This window comes from Manis pentadactyla, chromosome 8, assembly GCF_030020395.1.
Source record: "Manis pentadactyla isolate mManPen7 chromosome 8, mManPen7.hap1, whole genome shotgun sequence".
Lineage (NCBI taxonomy): Eukaryota > Metazoa > Chordata > Mammalia > Pholidota > Manidae > Manis > Manis pentadactyla.
In genome coordinates, this window is record NC_080026.1 from 5675020 (window position 1) to 5692999 (window position 17980).

Consider the following 17980-nt stretch of genomic DNA (forward strand, 5'->3'; position numbering starts at 1 on the left):
CTCAATGGCAATATCACCTATTTGAAGTGTGTGCTGTCAAAGTGGACATGGCGGACCGCACAGCTCTGCACGCAGGCCTTCCCGCTGTTGGGGCGACTCCAGCACACCCCCCCCCCCATCCTGACGGACTTCTGTAGCCACCCACGACCTTCGCATTGCTTTTCTCTCTCCCACTTGAAGTGCCAGCGAGCCCAGGGTAGAGAAATGTGTTGAGAGGGAGGAGAGTTATTAAAAAGGAAACGTGTTGAAGCGTGTGTGTATGTGGAGTGAGCGGGGGTGCACATACCCACGCTCTGTGCATCACTGAAGTGGCAGTTCACTTAACTCAGCGCGCCTTCCCATCTCAGCGCTCACACCGAGAGCTCAGGCCCACCGTGCAGCGTTCAAGCACCCAGGGCGTCAGAACCACCGCGGGGCAGCATTTGCACAGTCGAGCACTGCACAGCGGTCTTGGGGCAGGTGCTGACGGAAAGACACTTTTCTGTCCACCAAAGCCTCCAGGACGTGTAGCTTTGCATCACCTGGGCAATAAATCCTGTGATGGAATTTCCATTGAATTCAGCTTTAGATATTTTAAATGAAATTCTATAAGATCAATAAAATATCAATATTTTGATCAATTCGTTCAGGCTACTATTTCAGAGTCTCTTTCCTTTTTATTCTGATTTGTTTACCCGAGGAAGTTGCAACATTCTCCTTGTTTCCACTCCTCCGATTTCTAGCTGTGGCATCTGTCCAAACAGGGCTGTGATTAACCAGCAGAGAGCTCACAGCCAACAAACCCACAGCAGAAAAGCTGGACTCCTGAGTCCTGTGTGACTGGTGGGAAGGGAGGCCCCTCAGTCCCCCTTGCTTTTCCCCAATTCTTCACACATACTCCATTTAGACTGGGGCTCAGATTTGAGGGTTGTGGCTGCAGGTCGCCTGGCTGGCTCCCCGGAGACTGGGCCCTACGGGGAGCATGGCCGGCCTGGGGCCTGCGGCTCTGACCTCTTGGGTGAGTTCTCTCCTCATCTTGCCTTTACAGTGGGTGGCTGTGTAGAATCTTCCCCTTTTACGGAGATGTTGGGGATAATCCCACGAGGTGCTCGTTGCCCTGAGGAAGCTGGAGAAAAGGAGGTATAGGCGGGCCTGGCTGCCCCTAGTCCCCAGTCCCCCTAACCCCTCCCTTCCTGCCTTCCCTTCTCCATCTCAGGAGCATTTTTTGGGCAGCTGCTCTTTGTCAGACCCAGAGGTGCTAGAGACACACGTGGGGCTGTCCCTGCCTCCCAAGGACTTAGGGATTCTGAGGGAGACAGTGACTTAACGAATGCCATGCTGCCCACCTATGTGAGGTCAACAGGCTCTTAGAGGGGCTGCCACCTGGGCGGGCGAGGGTGCCCTCTGCTCTCAGGCGGTCAGAGCCCCTTCAGGGTCAGCCAGCCCCAGCCTCCAGGGTCACTCCTGCCTCTGAGTCGTATACCTTGAAATAAGGCTTAGGGAAGCAAGGAAGGCTAGTTCACAAAAACGTTTATTAAACAAAAATATTCATCTAATACTTCAGTTTATAGGAAACAAAACAAATTCCTTACAACAGAAAATTAAAGAGGATGCACCACGCCTGACTTTCCCATGGGCCATTTGCTCCTGCTGTGCTGGGGACGCCCTGGGCCTGGGGTGCAGAAGTGCGGGTGGGCCCCGAGCGTCGGGTCAGCAGGCGCCCGCGTCACCCAGGAGGCACCGCAGGAGGAAGCCGGGCAGGAGGAGGAGCAAACCCGGCGTGCGCTGCTTGCACTGTCCGTTGGGGCGGGAGGCAAGCAAGTCTTTCAGGTCTGAAAAGAAATCCGGAGAGTGAACGGGGCGCTGTGTGGCCCGTGGGCCCCGCGAGGCCGCGGCGCACCGCCTGCACCTGCTCAGGTGAGGCCCTTTCTGCCCCGCCCACGGGGGGCCGCGGGGCACACGCGCAGGGGGCGCCCGCTGCGGCTTCCAGCGGCCCTGGTCCTGCACGCGGCCGGCAGCGGCGGATCTCCTGTGGAGCTTGGAGACTTCGGGAGAATCTGCTCACTGTTTCTAAGGCTAAGAGAAGGCCCTTCAGCGCCTGCCATTTAGCACAGGAGCTGCCCACGGGAGTGTCCGCGAGCTCCACACCACGTCACTCAGCGATCCGGGCGCCCAGATCTGATGCGAATCCAGTGCAGCAGCTTGCTGTCCTGTTGCAAAGAAGGTCCAACTGTCCCCCAAATTAGTCCCAACACTACTTCTTTGACTAGGAACCCCTTCCTTATCAACCAAGAGGAAAGCACCGCCCCACACCCACCCCCAACCCCAGCAACGCTGATACTCCCACAAAGGAAGTTACAAGGAAGGTGCCCCAGTGGGGGCCACACACAGCCCCTTCCCCGCCGTCCCAGCCCGGCTCTCTGCCAGTGGGGCTCTGAGCTCTAAGGGCCCCTGCGCCTGGCTTTCTATATGGCTGGGACCCCAGCCCACAGTTGTTGGGTTTCTCTGGGGTAGTTGTTGAATCTCTGGGGTAGTGGGATCAACAGGGGTCTTGGCTAAAGTCCCCAGTGGTGATGAACCTATGACACTGGCAAACCCTCCAGGCATGGCCAGGGCAGGGCCCAGCTGCAGGGAACCTCTCCCCAGGGCTTCTCACAGAGGCCAGCCTGGCCTCCCCTAGATAAGCCTGCCCAGCCTTGTCCTCTGCGATACCTCCAGGAGGTGCTCCTCGGAACGGGAGAACCTGAGGAGGGCGTGAAATGGAGGAACTTAACAAGTACTGGCCAAGACACGCAACCACAGCAGGGACCCCTCTGTACCTGTTCATGGTGGGCTGCAGTGGGCCATCCAGGAGGCCAGACTTAGGCCCATTCCAGTCCCGGGCAACACTCTCCTGCACCACCCCAGCTTGGGAGAGGGTTGTTTCAGGGTACCAGAACCCCACAAAACAGGAACCCTAACACTGGGCCCAGAGAAGGCTGCAGAAAAGTGACACTACGGCAGGTGTTCACAGATGAGAAGCAGCTGTTCAGGTGAGAAAGGGTCCGGCCCACACTGAGGTCCGGTGCTGACTGCCCTGGTAGCAGGGGACGGGCTGCCCACAGGGCGGAAGGATTCAGACCCCGCTGGCAGTCATTTCCTGTACGCAAACTCAAAGGCTGTTGTTTTAGGCAGCTTTGTGAATTCGGTTAGACCGAATCAGCTCCTCAAGCAAAGTCCCCTAAACTGGGGCTTCCCCACATGGTGTTCTGCCGCAGGGGCTCAAGGCCACTGAGCTTAGAAAGAAAATATTAGAGCTTCCATTACATATTTATAGGGATATTTAAAAGTTAGCTTTAGTCATTTTTATTGTCAGTGGCTCTGTGGCCCACCATGATTTTACGCCATGCCAGAAAGGCAACTCTGCTGCAGATGGCTGACCTTCTGTAACCTGGGACTTTATTTATATGCCCTTCAAAAGCCCTTTTTAAGACTTCACATAGTCTGAAAACCACTGGGTTTTTGTCCTGTGTGTTAGTCTCATGCATACATGGAAAGGAAGACGGAAGCGAAGCCTGTCCATGCTCAGCATGGGAGCTGTGTCACCACCACTGAATGGGGAACATGCTCGGTTGTTTCTGCTGACGGAGTGGGAGATTTGGAGACCACCCTGAAGATACCATCAGGTTTCAGTGTGAGGTCCAGACCAGCGTTCCCAACACTCTCCAATCTGCCAGGTGGCTTCCTCTCCTGCTGGGATGCCCAGAGAAGCCGCTTCAATGGACCGACACCTATTACAGAAGAACGTCCAGGGAGGGCCTGACAAAGACCTCGTTCCTCTGGTCAGTGTGCCCACGGCTCGGGCAGCTGGGGCCAGGACCTGGGAGGCCGTCCTCCCCACAGGCCCATGGGCTGGCTCTAGCCTGTTGGCTTGTTGGTTGCTTGGTACCAGAAATGTATTTTTTTTTAATTTAGTTTGAAGCATGAGGTGAGGCTTAACCTGACCCCAATCTGACATTTATTTACATTAACTGTTTATCTCTGGAGGCACTTAAGTTTGCTACTTTGTTGTATCATTAAATTCTAAATTTAGAACATTAATCTGGTTCTTGGGGCTATGTGAGGAAGAAACACCCTTTGGTGTAATGAGCCCTTGGGGTGGCTCAAGGACTGAACAAAGGCCCCTGCTAGCTCACAGCTTACCATTCCTTTTTTTTTTTTACCCTAATTAATTTAATGCCCATTAATTTCAATCAAATGCACACATCAATCAATTTGTTTTTAAGTGTTAGATTATAATATAATTCTAACCTCATTGCACTGCCTGAATACTGTTGATGGTGATGATGATAAATACTAGTTTTATTTGTGCATAATATGTAACAGGTACACTGCCTTTTCATCTTAACAAACAATGGGGTAAATATTCAGCTCCAGTTTTACAGCTAAGAATGAAGCACAAACAAGATATTTTACCTTTCATAAAAATAAGACATGTTATAACAAGTATTGGAGAGATTTCCCATGCTTTTCTATTGCACTACATTGCCTCTTCAAAGGCATAATTAAAACTTTAAATGAAGAAAATGGTAGAATAATAGTTACCTGTCTAAAGTATATTGCTTTTACAACACTAAAAATGAGTTCTTTTAATTGTAATATAATAATACCAGGTAATGGCTTATACGATGTTTTTTTGTAACTAAGGGGTCAAAGGTCATCCATTTAATAATTGCATAGAATTATTATGAGCAAAGTATTATTTTAGGTCATGGAACAGAAAAATTGCAACTAGCTCACATCAACAAACAAGATTCTTCTGCTTAAATTTTATCTTTCAACAACTGTGTATGGGTGGAGAGCAGGTTATCCTCATTTTATATGAGGAGATTGGAGAATAAATAGTGTTCTTCTCAATCAGAATGAAAAAATATGCCCTTGGGTAGGCATTCTATTTGGGATTGAGAGAGCTCGTCATTCTTGGACCCACAGAACCTCAGAGCAAGGAGGGCCCTGGAGACAGTCCACAGCCCTGGAGGAGCCTCAGGGCCATGACTTTGTAGCAGTTGTTGCCGGTTTGTAATTCCCCACCCACATGTGTCTTTTCCTGCCATTACAGTTACACTGTGAAATGGTTTTCCATTCTTTCATATAATCAGCAAAATCATCATAATATCCCATTAAATGATTTAAAACATTTATTTACCTATTACTCTGCTGTTGGATTTAGAACATAGCCAAATTTTCAACATTCTAAGTAACACTATCAAAAATATCTTTTACTTTGTATTAATAATTATTCTTATAAGAAGAGTACAGGAATGGCACACTGGTTAAGAATCAGACCCTGAGCCCTCGTGCCCTGTTAGTGGAAATGTATACTGGTGCAGCCACTATGAAAACCAGGATGGAGTTTCCTTAAAAAATTAAAAATAGAACTACCATGTGATCCAGCAATTCCACTTCTGTGTATTTACCCAAAGGAAAAAAAATGCTAACTTGAAAAGATATATGCACCCTCACGTTCACTGCAGCATTATTTACAATAGCCAAGACATGAAAGCAATGTAAATACCCATCTATGGGTGAATCAATAAGAAAATGTCACACCCGTACACACACACAGAGGAATATTATTCAGTCATTAAAAAGAAGGAAATCTTGTCATTTGCAACAACCTAAATGGACCTTGAGGGCATTAGGCTATGTTAAATGAGACAGAGAAAGACAAATGTCATATGATCTCACTTATATGCAGAATCTTAATTCATAGATACAGTGGGTGGGGGGTGAGTGAAACGGGTGAAGGGTGTCAAAAGGTACAAATTTCCAGTTATAAATAACTCATAGGGATTGTAATGTACAGCACTGGGGGCTATAGTTAATACTATATTGTATACATATAATACAGTATTATTTATATTATATAGTATCATTTTTATATATGCAATATATTATTTATATATAGTATAAAATATACACAACATAGTATTATGCCATATTGTATATCTGAAAGTTGCTAAGAGATCTTAAAAGCTCTCATCATAAGAAAAAAAATCTGTAACTATATGTGCTGATAGACATTAACCAGACTTACTGTTATCATTTCATTAGACAAATATCAAATCATGTTGTACACCTGAAACGAATACAATGTTATATGTCAATATAGCTCAAAAAAAAATGTGACAGTTTAGGAGTATGCTTATCTGTAAATGGTAGCAATTTTATCTGTAGATTGACATTAATTATATATTATGTCAATGTTTATACTAAATGCTATGATATTTACAATATTTTAAATAATTAAATGTTATTACAAAACATATTGTTTCTACATTAACTAGCCTCTCATGATTATATCTTCAATAAAAAGAAGAATCAGACCCAGTTTATTAGCTGTGGGAGTTAACTAGGCCTCAGTTTCCTCAAATATAAATAACGTCCATTGTGAGCATTGAGCATATTAAGTGTACAGAATGCCTGAAATATACGGAGCGCTGACAAAGACAGTTCTCACGATCAGCATCCTCACCTCCTCATAACCACCGTCAGCACAGCCACCACCACCACCTGCCCCAAAGCAGGATGGAGAAGACAGAGTGCAAGGTGTTACTGCCCTTTCTAAACCTGACAAAATTACTCTGAAAGACGACTGCTTTCTTCCGACTTTAATGAGCAGCAGCCACATTTTTGGAGCCACTGTCATGGTCCCTGGCAGACAGCAGTCCCAGCCTTGGGTGTTTCCAAGGATGCAAGGATGTAAAACAGTGAGCAGATATCCTGGAACCTAGTCCCTGTGCTGCCGTTCAGAACCGCAGCTGGCCTGGAACAGGAGACCGGAAATGATCTCAGCTGGCCCATTCCCCGCATTACTGCCGGAGCCCAGGGAGGCCAGTGGCAGGTGGGAAATGACCTCCTTTGGAGTAGGGCCGCACAGGCCCCAGCTGCAGCTCTGATACCTGTCCCCGAATTTGCTCCTCCTTTCTCTGGGGCACCCAGGGCATAGGCTCAGCGAGTGGAGAGTCCAGCAGGAGAAAGAGGGCTTCGGGAAATGTGATAGGCACGAGAGAAGGAGGGAGGGAGAAGTTCAACATTCTGCTATAGTTTAATCACAACCACCCTGCTTTATAGTTTAATCACAACCACGCAGAGCTGGCTGAGATGGAAGGGCAGAAAGGGTTGAGTGGCTGCCCCTGCACCGAGAGAGTCCCCTGACTGCTCATCCTAGCCCAGGTTGCAGAAGAGGACAGGAGGGGGAGGAAGGTGACTTGAAGGTCTCAGCTCCTCCGGTGCTGCCCTTCCACTGCCCTCTGACAGGGACAGGGCTGGGAAGTGGGCTGAAGGGCTCTGCCTCCACGAGGACTGCCCTGGGGCGGCAGGATCTGTCCGAGGCTGAGTGACATGGAGGAGGACCAGGAATGTGGGCTTGGCGGCTAACTTCCCACTGCAGGGCCAAGCCCACCAGAGCCGACAAAGAGGCCGAGTGGCCTGCCTTCCTTGACTGAGCCCCTCACTGGAGGCCCAGACAGAGCTGCTGAAGAAGCGGCAGGGCACAGGACATGAGCTGAAATGCTGCGCCTTCTTTAGTGCGTCCCTGGACCCTGCCCAAGGGGATGGCCCAGCAGCAGAGCGTCACATCTGTTTTCTGGCCCAGCAAATTCATGTTCCTCACCGAGTTTCATAGTGGAAACACTGATGTTGAGTTGGTCACAGCTCAGAATCTCCACAAATGAGTGGTGCACTCTCTGCACCCCGCTGCTTTAATACGTGTGGCCGGCCTGGCCCTTTCCTTCCCGGGGAGCCCTGAGGGGCGGCGCTCGGCCACCCAGCCGTCCGGGCTGCTGCAGCGCCCTCCCCACTGCACCGCTGAGAAGATGGGTCGGGGCCTGCCCGCGAGGTTCCCTCTGCTCACCAGCTGGTGTGCCCCCAAAGTCCTGCTCAGTGTAAAGGACACTTTGGAAATCATGTGTAAACCCAGCAGCCGGGATGAATTTTTAAATAGTGATGATAATACACTAGGTGATTCACAACGAACGTGACGCTCCTTAGCTATGAATCAGCCCAGGCTCATTCCCGCGTCGCCTGGCACAGGCACAGCTCTGTGGGTCGGCGTGTATACAGGAGCGACTGCCTGCGTGCGCGGACTGTGGGCCCGGGGCGCGGGGCGTCTTACCGCAGCGGCCGGGTGTCTGGCGCGGGAGGCAGTGCAGGGCTGCGAACAAGCACCTGCACAGGCGGCAGCCGCGGAAGGTCCAGGCTCCGTGCGTTAGGGCGCCGCACTCGCTGGGGAGGCCGAGACCCGCGTCAGGCGGCGCGCGCCCTGCACCCGGCCGGCCCCGCCGCTCACGGCCCCGCTCCCCGCCCGCCGGCCCGACGCCCACCTCCGCGCGCCCCGCTCACTGCCCCGCGCCCGCCGGCCCGACGCCCACCTCCGCGCGCCCCGCTCACTGCCCCGCGCTCGCGGCGCCCCGCGCCCACCTCTGCCTCTGGTCGTGCTCGCAGTGGCGGCCGGTGAAGGGGGCGGGGCACACGCAGAAGCTGCCCAGCACGCAGGTGCCGCCGTTCCTGCAGCAGCGCGGCCGCGGGGGCGCACCTGTGGGGGTCGCCCGGGAGTCAGCGCCGCCCCGAGGCCATGCGTCGGACCCGCGCGGCTCAGGCCGGACGAGACACCCCCGAGGAGGCAATAAAATCAGCCCCCTGCTAGGTGTGTTTGCCCAAGTCAACCCTGCTTGTTAATTGTAGGATGAAAAACAAACTTGCAGAGGTGCGAGCGGTCAGAAACGAGCCCCGGGCCGCGACGGGAAACCCAGCCCCTGCTAGGGGGGTTCTTACTTTCTTCCTTTCACATGTTAAAGTCAGGCTGTGACTTCCCAGGCAGTGATTCAAGACAGGCCTCCGGGTCGGGGACCACCCACGGGTGCGGTGACGCCAGCCCCCCTCCCCGCCCCGCCAGGGGGACCCCTGGGGACCTGGGATCTGGAGCCTGAGAGTCTGAAGTCAAGCAACGGTCCGCTATTACCTTGAGTGGGGTTATTTGTTTTAAATACATTTAAATCACAGTTCTCTGGACCTGCAGAAAAACACCCTTGTGAGAGCAAACGCAACGTTCCACCAATGAAATAGTAAAACTTTTTTCAGAGTAAAATAACACCTCACTAGGAGACATTTTCACTTTATAGTACGTCATCATTTGAGGATGATGAAATACTCTCTTATTGGGTTTCCCGTTTTATCTTTAATCAATTCTAGTTTTTTTTTCAGTTCTTAAACTCCTGTCCACTGACTGGGATGCCCGCTAAGGCCCTGTGGTGGCTTCGGGACTTACGCTCTTCCAGAGACCAGGAGTAGGGTGGTGAATCCGGACTCCAGCCCTCTGCGCTGGCATTCACCTCCTTGAAATTATTCAAGGTCCAGTTGAGCGTTTTCAGCTGGAGTTTCTGGGTGGTCGCATTGTTAATTTCTTCTGTATTACCTTTATGCTTCTCTATTTGATAGCCTTTTAAAACCATTGAAAACATGAGTCTGATAATGATTAAGAAACAAATAGGCAATAAAAACTAAGACTATAAATAAAATGTTTCTTACTGTTTCCAGAATGAATGATCTGTAATGCCAAACTGATCATAAGCAGAAGCCTAGAATATTTAAAGAAAATAAATGACATTTAAAATGCAAAAAAGTATAAGTAGGAATTTGTATGTGTATAAAAGGTAATGCACTAGTCTATTAATACATAAGTATGTACAGTGTTTACTGTATAAGAAATATTAGATGATCATTTTGTAACTGGTAGATTTTGATACATGTTGTAGTCCCTTAGAAAGATTTTGGGGCCAAAAAAGGGGAACAATCCTGCATGCACTGCAATTTATTCTGGAGGCTTTTAAACACCCCTCCTGGCTCTGAAATCTGGATAATCTCTGTCCTTACCTAACAGGGTGTCTCCAGGTCATTCTCCCACTGACACGTCTGGAATGAGAATCTCCTTTCATCAGTACACTGAAGATCAGTTTGCAAGAAGTTGAGTCTGAACAGCTTTTGTATTTGAAGGTATCCTCAGTCCAGGTCCTGGAACACCTGCATCAGGACATTGGGTGGGTTAGCAAGGAAGGTGTCGATGTTTCCTACCCTCTGCCTAGCCACCAGACCTCAAGGGGACCTCTGAGTTCTGCTGTGGAAGCTGGTTAGGGGATGGCCTGCCGTGACAGGCAGGCCCCATGCAGAGCTTCAGGGACTGTCCCTCAATGAGCCCAGCTGGAGGGGGTGGAGGAGAGGGTGGAGACCTGCTCTGACTCTCTCCCGGATGGTGTTTACAGTGCTGACAGCAGCAGAGTGGTCAACCCCTGACGTGACACGTTGGTGACCATGGCAACAAGCCTTTCCCTCACTGAAAAAAACAAAACAAACACCAAAAAATTAAAACCCCAACAGGAACAAAAAGTTTTCCTAGGAACATGGAGGTTTTATATTTTGTATTCCTTGTACTGGGAGATGGTGAGCTAGAGAAGGGAGCCTCTGTGTGGGATGGAACCAGAGGGGATCATGAATATAAAAGGAGACATTTCAACACCCCCTTTCTTCTTTCTGAAGATGTATTGGTATTTCCACGGGCTGAACTTTTTCTCTGGGTCCAGCATGTTGGTGAATGTGTCATATATATTACCCACTTAATACAGCACCCTTCTCCACCATGTAAAGATGAGGCAGCCGAGGCTTAGAATCGAAATCCCTTGTGGCAGCTAGATCTCTGACAAACACTGAGATGCACAGACTCTATGAGCTGAAGCCTGCAGGGTGCTCGTATCTGAAGACCATGGAGCACAGGGTAACTGCCGCCCACCATTGCCTGAGCCTGCTCTGCATCCAAGAAAGGAATGACTTGGGGCCTTTCAAGTCTCAATTTTTCTATTTGCCAAAATGGGGACTGGGGCCCTTTTATCAGCACTAAGGAGGACTACACCTTGCAGCTCTGGTGCAAATTAGTCTGTGATTTTAATTTAAAACCTGCTTTCTAAAAGTAGCATGCTTCTTCCAAAGATGAATTAGTCTTTGATACTGATCTAATTTTTTAAACCTTTAAATGTGAGGTTTATTAAAGAGGCTGTTAAATAAAGGAACAGGGAGCTGATGAGTGTGGCGGCTGTGAGGCTCCCCAAAGACTGGCTCTGTGGGCTGCCAGGACCAGGTCCCGACCAGAAGAATATGTAGAGAATGACGCTTCCCGCCTTCATGAAACCTCTGTAATGGGAGTCATGACAAATACACTTTTAAACTTAATGGTTATTGCTTGTTAACTGCATAATTTACTTATATATAAAAGTACATTTTGTGACTTTAAATCAATAGAAACTTCTATGTAAATAAAATGGGTTGTACACAAAGCCAAGGAAGGTATTTCTTTGAGTAAGAAGTTTTAAAACCATCCAGTTTACAGGATGATATTGAATCCAAACCTTTCTGATAACATCAACGTTTTAAAAGTAGTATCAAAACCTGATTTCGCCCACAGTTTTTTTCATCTCATTTTTGTATTGTGGACATTTTCAAACATATGCAAAACACTAGGATAGTGATCCAGTCAAGTCAAGTTCAACAATTAGGTATCAAACTCTGCTAGTCTTATCTCATTTCCCCCATACTTTTTTCTTGGGGAGTTTTTTAAAGCAAGTCTCAGACTTCATATTTCCTGTGTCAAATAAGGTTTTGAAAATACACATTTTTATAAATGGAAACAGAAAGAGGAGAAATGTGTTGCCAGCAAGACCAGATTGAGAGGCTAGAAATAGCGAAGGAATGTCCCATCTCTGGCTGTTTGCTCAAGCTCTAAAGTCAGAGCTAGCGGGGCAAGGGCTGAGGGCCTTGGGGTGATAAAGCTGCTGAGACCTATTTTTCAGCATCCTGTCACTTGTTCTCCTTTACTTAATGGTCTTAGAAAAAGAGTTTTGCATTTCACCACAGAGGAGCCCAGGTTTGCTTGGCTAACAAGGCCCAGCTGGAAGGGGTTGCCTGGGAGCCGCTGGAGGCGGGGGTGGGGGGGTGAGCAGGCGGACCCCCTGCTCCCGGGAAGGTCCGCTTTCTTCTTATCAGTTGTAAACAGATAAGACTGGAGCCAACTTGCACATCAGACCTCCAGTGGAACTCCTGACTCCTTTTGAGCTGCAAAGTGTGGGAATCTGGACGCCCCCCGTCCCAGGATTGGAGTGCAGCACCCCTCGCCCCCCGCCCTGTTTCCTCAGGACATCAAACAAGACAGAAGAAAATGCTCTGCAGCAAATTAGGTGTGAAGGAATTCTCTGAGAGTGACTTTAAAACTGGCTTGTGCTGCTCGCTGGGAAGCTCCAAAACCGTGCTGAAACCACACTCAAGCCCTTTGCTCAGTATCCCTGGGCAGGCGGAGCCCAGCGCCACGGTTTTAACCTGCCCAGGCGATGGCAGTGTGCAGCGAAGACTGTAGCTCTGCCCCTGTTCTGCGTGGCTCCGGGGGATGGCAGCGCTGGGGGTGCTCACTGTTGGAGGGGGGGAACTCTTGCCGGAATGCCAGCAAGGACCACAGAGGTCTCTAGGGACGGAAGGGCAGAAGAAGGTGCGGGCCAGGGCCTGCGATGTGAGAGGAGCCGGAGCAGAGACAGCCCCAGGAGGGGAGGCGGAGGCCCGCCCTTCCAGGAAGTCCTGCTGCGCTAGTTCGGGATCAAGTGGGCAGTAAGAGAAAAGAGCACGTCCTCAGCACATATTTACCAACCAGTGTTCTTCTCTGATTATGAAAAATGTAACACGTTCCAGTGTTAGTTTGGGAAGTGCAGAAAAACATGAAAGAGAACCTAAAAATCACTCCCATTGGCACTGCCCTGAAATACTATTAGCTTTCTTATCCACATCTATTATTATCTCCACTCAAAAAGTAAGGCAGCTGAGGCTTACAACTGAAGTCCATCTTTGGAAGACTTGAATCGGACAGATGTTACAGAAGAAGCCTGCAGGGTGCGTGAGCAGGAACGGAAGACCTCCGGCGCAGAGGAAATTGCCACCTGCTGCTGTGTCTTTTTTTTTTTTTAGATTAATCCTAGGTGATTTATATATTTGTATTTCGCTGTAAATGGTATTCTTTTTATTATTTAATTCTTCTCTCTGCTGCTTGTGTTTAGGAATACAACTGTCTTTATTTTGTGATAAAATATAGACACACAAAATGTCTTAGCTCAAAATACCACACTGAATGGCTTAAACAACACACATTTATTTCTTACAGTTCTGGAGGCTGGAAAGTCCAAGACCGAGGTGCCACACCTGATAATGTCTGTCTTCGTGCTCTGCACACTGCTGCCTTCTCACTGTGTCCTACACCCAGCAGAAAGAGGGGCCAGGAGCAAGCTCTCTGGTCTTCTGATAAAGGCACGAATCCCATCTTGAGGACCCCACCCTCATTACCTGATCTAAACTCCCCCAAAACCCCATCACCAAAATATCATCCCATTGGGAGTTACATAGGAATTTAACCTTCAACATTGAATCTGGGGGACGCAATTCAGTTCATAGTGAAATGTGCCATTTTACCACATTTAAGTGTACAATTCAGTGGTATTAGTTACATTCACAATGTTGTTCTGCCATCACCACCAATTCAAAACATTTCCATTGCCAAAAGAAACTCTGTACCCATTGAACAATAACTCCCCATTGCCTGCCTACTCAGCCCCAGGTAACCTCTAATCTACTTTTTGTCTCTATGAACTTACAAATTTTAGATATTTCATGTGAGGGGAATCTCTCTGTTGGGGCTAATCGGAGCTTCTCAAAGAGCAACGTCTCCAAACAGCCAGCCAGGCAGTTTCCTACCCATCACCCGGCATCCTTCCTGCCTCTCTGTTAGTTGGAACGCTCACCAGCCCGCGCCCAAGTTGAAGGGGGAAGGACAGAACCCCCGCCACCCTTGGGAGGGAAGCTGGAGGCACATGCTGAGAATCTGTGGGATTGGCACTTTGCTGCAGTCCCCTTTCCAAGCCTTTCGTTAAATTCTGAATCCCCCCCCCCACAACCATGGTGAGCTGTGTGCCCCCAGCACCCCAGCTTTTGGCTCTGACCTGAAAAGAGGGCTCCGGTTAACCTCGAGCCAGGGAGGGTCCATATTTTCAAGGCTCGAGCCTGAGCTGCATGGCGGAGCCGCTGATGACAAGCCGGAGACGCCGGCCAAGTTGTGGACTTGTCCTTGCGGTCTCAAAACCAAAACAAACCAATGAGAGAAAACCCTTTGAGCTCATTGTCACTAAAATAGTTTTAGTCATTCAAACAAAATGAGACCTTTAAAGAGATAAAAGTATACAGGCAGAAGAGGTTGGAATTCTTTTTCTTCTATATTCTTTCAATGGCCAACCACTGAGGGCAGAACACGGTGATCCTGTGTGGGTCACATGCAGGGCTCCCCTCACCCCGTCATCCCCCTGCACCTGCTGGGCCTCAGCCTTCCCTCCTGCAGGACAGGGAAGGTGACGTCCAGCTGGGCCAGACAGATGGCCTCAGAGCAGCCAAGGCCTGTGCCAGCACCTCTCACCAGAGAGGAATGACCGGCCTCCAGGTGGGCCCAGCCCCCTGCCAGGCACAGACGGTGTGAGCCATTCTGCTGGGTCCTGTCCAAACTCTGTGAGCGTAATAAAAGGCTATTTCATGCCAATAAATTTTGTGATAATTTGTTATGCAGCCCTAGTAACTGGAACAGTGAAAAAAAAAATGACATGTTTTTGTTCATTGATTAAAATGTGTTTATGCCCATCATGTCAAAACAAAGAGGGAAGTGGACTTTTTAAGGCCCATTGAAGCATGGATTATTTTTGTAATCTGACTAGATGGCAAAGCATTGTGTGTATTATGCAGTGAAAGTTGTTACATAGGATATACTTAATATCATCGATGTTGCCTCTTGGCCTCTAAGGCTTAGAACATTTACTGTGTGGCTCTATAGGAAGTTTGCTGACTTCTGGAAGGAGATTTTGGTCTCTGTCTCAAGGAGCTGACAATCTAAGTTGAGACAACAAGACAAATGCCCGTGAAACTGCAAACAGCCCAAGCTTTTTCTCTCTATTCTTAAATTTAAAATAGTCTTCAGAAGTATGGACAAGATGAGGAATCCTGACCACCCCCCTTTGGGCAAAGGCAGTCTCTTTTCCAGAGGTCACCAAGAGTCAGGCAGTCGCATGGCTGCATCCTTGTGTGCTGGACGCTGCTCTGGATGGTGGGCTAGTAGTGCACAGAATGCACATAAATTCCACGAAGCTCAGTAACGCCCTGTCTCCAGACAGCCGGCTCCCAACTCTTTCACGTCACTTACGTGTATTACTGGATGTTGGAATGGTGGGATTCAGTTTGGTCCTTTTCCTGTGGTATTTCTGTGCACTATTTCTTTGATTAATAGTAACTGTCATTTGTCAAAATCCATGTGATTTCACTTATGTGTGGAATCAAAAAACAAAACAAATACAACAATAAAATCATAAACACAGAGAACAGAGTGATGGTTGCCACAGTGGAGCGGGGAGGTGGGACGGAGAGATAGTTGAGGGGATAAAGAGATACAGACTTTCAATTATAAAATAAATAAGTCACAAGGATGAAAAGGACAGCAGAGGGGATATAGTCAATTACAGTGTACAACCTCACAGGGTTTGTGTTTGCTGAGGTCCTTTTACTTTACTCTCTCCCTAATTGCATATCCCAGCTATGCTGGGTTAACAGTTGACTTGTTAAATTATTAATTGTTAGGTTTATCTTGTTTGTAATCATTCGTGGACATCCATTCTGACATAAGCTTATGCAAGGAGAACTATCGTTACTCATATTAACAGAATTGCTTCTATTCTTTAGTAGATTAGTCCAGTGCTATAATAAGAGTTAGTTTTATTTTGGAAGTAAGATGAATGTTCCATTGAGCTCGAGCTCTTAATTGGAGGCTGCTCTTCGCCAACCAGGTCTTGTTTATAATCTCTAAGGAAGGCTTTGCCCTGGGTCTCAAAAGCTGTACCTTACCTATATATGATCCAAAACATATATACAATGATACAACATATAATTTAAGTTTACATTTGAATTACTGGGGTTTTTTAGATAGATTTAAAGTTGAACTAAAATTTTCCTCTCTACAGCCAACTATCACCAGGCTGCTTAGGCTTTTCATGTCTGCCTAGTGATCTTCTGCTTTGCCTCATAAATGAGTTCATTTTATCAACTGTTCTTTTGGGGATATTTAATTTAAGTTCTCTTTCTTAAAAGTTCTAGTTAACTCATTATGCAAAAGGTGACAGGAGTAAACTATTCTATTAGTTCTTTCAGTATTTCTTTCACCAGCCCCTTAGGGTATTCCATAGTGTCTATAAAAACTTCTATCTCCTATACTTTTAAGTTTGAGTAAGTATTTTGTTTGTGTTACTTGAGCTTGGCTGTTTTGGGGGCTAGTGTTAGTTCAAAAAGGTCACTTAATATGAAATTTCCTAGGTATAAACTATGTGCTTTCTTTAAGCTGCCCTTTGGCCTGTCCAAGCACTTCCCAGTAGGCTTATCTTGTTAAGGGCTTGTCTCCTCTTTCATGTTTAGTACCTGTTCACAGATTACACAGGAGTTTCTGTATTTGAGGAGGTTGACAGTGGTGTGTGCATGCTTCATGGCCTAATTCAGTGAAGGCTCTATTCTTAAACTACTAAATCCTCTTTTAGTTTTTTATTTCATAAAGACTCTGTGTAAGTTTGATGTTCTTGAACAGACAATGTATCCCATTTCTTTCCATCCCATAAGCTACCCCCGACCTGACATTTTTACTTGATGTGTTTTGTGCTTATTATAGTTACTTACTTGCTATAGCTTACTTACTGTAGTAGCATTCTTATTTTTTATTTCTAACATTTTCTGATTTCTGTTAAGATTTCTTCTCTGACCATGGGTTATTTAGAAGGGTGTGTGTGTGTATGCACAAGTATGCTTGTATGCATGCAGGCACACATATGTAATGTTATCCTAATGTACAGGGTTTTTTCAGTTCTTTTCCTTAATGATTTTTGACTTCTTTGTGGTCAGAAAATTTCTAGAAACTTGCTTTGTGGCATAGTATATGATCGGTTTTTATCGGCGTGTATTTTCAAGCGGTTGGGTACAGTGCCTTCTTTCTCCTCCGCCCATCCCTTCTTCACCCCACCTGCCCCGCTTGCCTAACTACTGCTTGGATTTCCCCCGACTTCCTTGATACCAATTGATATCCCTCCTCAATGTTCTCACGACCTTGTTGACAGGCCCTTATTGCACAGCATTCATCTCAGTACTGGGTTTGTTTCCTGGTCTGTTTCTCTTATAAAAGAGACCAAAGGCTCATTGAGGAAAAGGACTCATTGTCTTTAAAGATCTAGTATTTATTGACAGGTCTATAGTGCCCCAACCACTTTATACAATAACTTCTATTTATCCTTCAAAATCCAGTTCAAAGGCCCTACTCCTGATAAGGGGGTGGGTTATTATGTTCCCACAGAAACAAATAAAAAACCAGACAAATGATTAAAACAACCATTTCAGAGTATGCAGCAACCCTTTCAAATGCAAGCACCACCTTGAGGAAGTGTTTACTCATGAAAACCTGCTACGTATTGGATGAGAACAGTAAATTCATAGCCAGCGAGCACATGGAAAGATGCTCAGCATCCTTAGTCACTAGACAAATACAAATTAGAACCACAGTGGAACTAAAACACACCCACTAGAATGGCTAAATTTAAAAGACTGGTAATATCAAGTACAGACAAGCATAGGCCAAATCCAGGACTCTCATGCCCTGCTGGTGGAAATGCAAAATGATATGGCTACTTTGGAAAACAATTTGTAGGGTTTTTTAAAAAGTTAAATATAAACTTCACAATTCTAAGTCTATGTACCTCCCCAGGAGAAGTGAAAACATGTCCTCCCCAAATTTGATCATGAATGTTTGTAACAACATTGTTCATTATGACCAACAAAATAGAGTAGTCCCCCTCGTATCTACAGGGGATACTTT

The 17980-nt window shown here is 47.3% G+C and overlaps 1 protein-coding gene across 1 annotated transcript; it reads right to left on the reverse strand.

The window, feature by feature from the left end:
* Positions 1-1492: 1492 nt before the first annotated feature.
* LOC118911824 (cryptic family protein 1B-like) lies at positions 1493-12323 on the reverse strand. Its single transcript, XM_036884356.2, has 6 exons — positions 9892-12323; positions 9547-9596; positions 9287-9457; positions 8440-8554; positions 8135-8244; positions 1493-1811 (listed from the first exon to the last, which is right to left on the reverse strand). Exons 1-6 carry the CDS (start codon positions 9951-9953, stop codon positions 1690-1692), a joined length of 630 nt encoding a protein of 209 aa, XP_036740251.2. The 5' UTR covers positions 9954-12323; the 3' UTR covers positions 1493-1689.
* Positions 12324-17980: the final 5657 nt, after the last annotated feature.

Coding starts and splice junctions, on each gene's coding strand:
- LOC118911824 (XM_036884356.2), bottom strand. CDS start 9,953: ATGAAAGGAGATTCTCATTCCAGACGTGTCAGTGGGAGAATGACCTGG. Junction 9,458..9,546: donor GATCATTCATTCTGGAAACA/GTAAGAAACATT, acceptor TGGTTTTAAAAG/GCTATCAAATAGAGAAGCAT. Junction 8,555..9,286: donor CTCCTGGTCTCTGGAAGAGC/GTAAGTCCCGAA, acceptor CGACCCCCACAG/GTGCGCCCCCGCGGCCGCGC.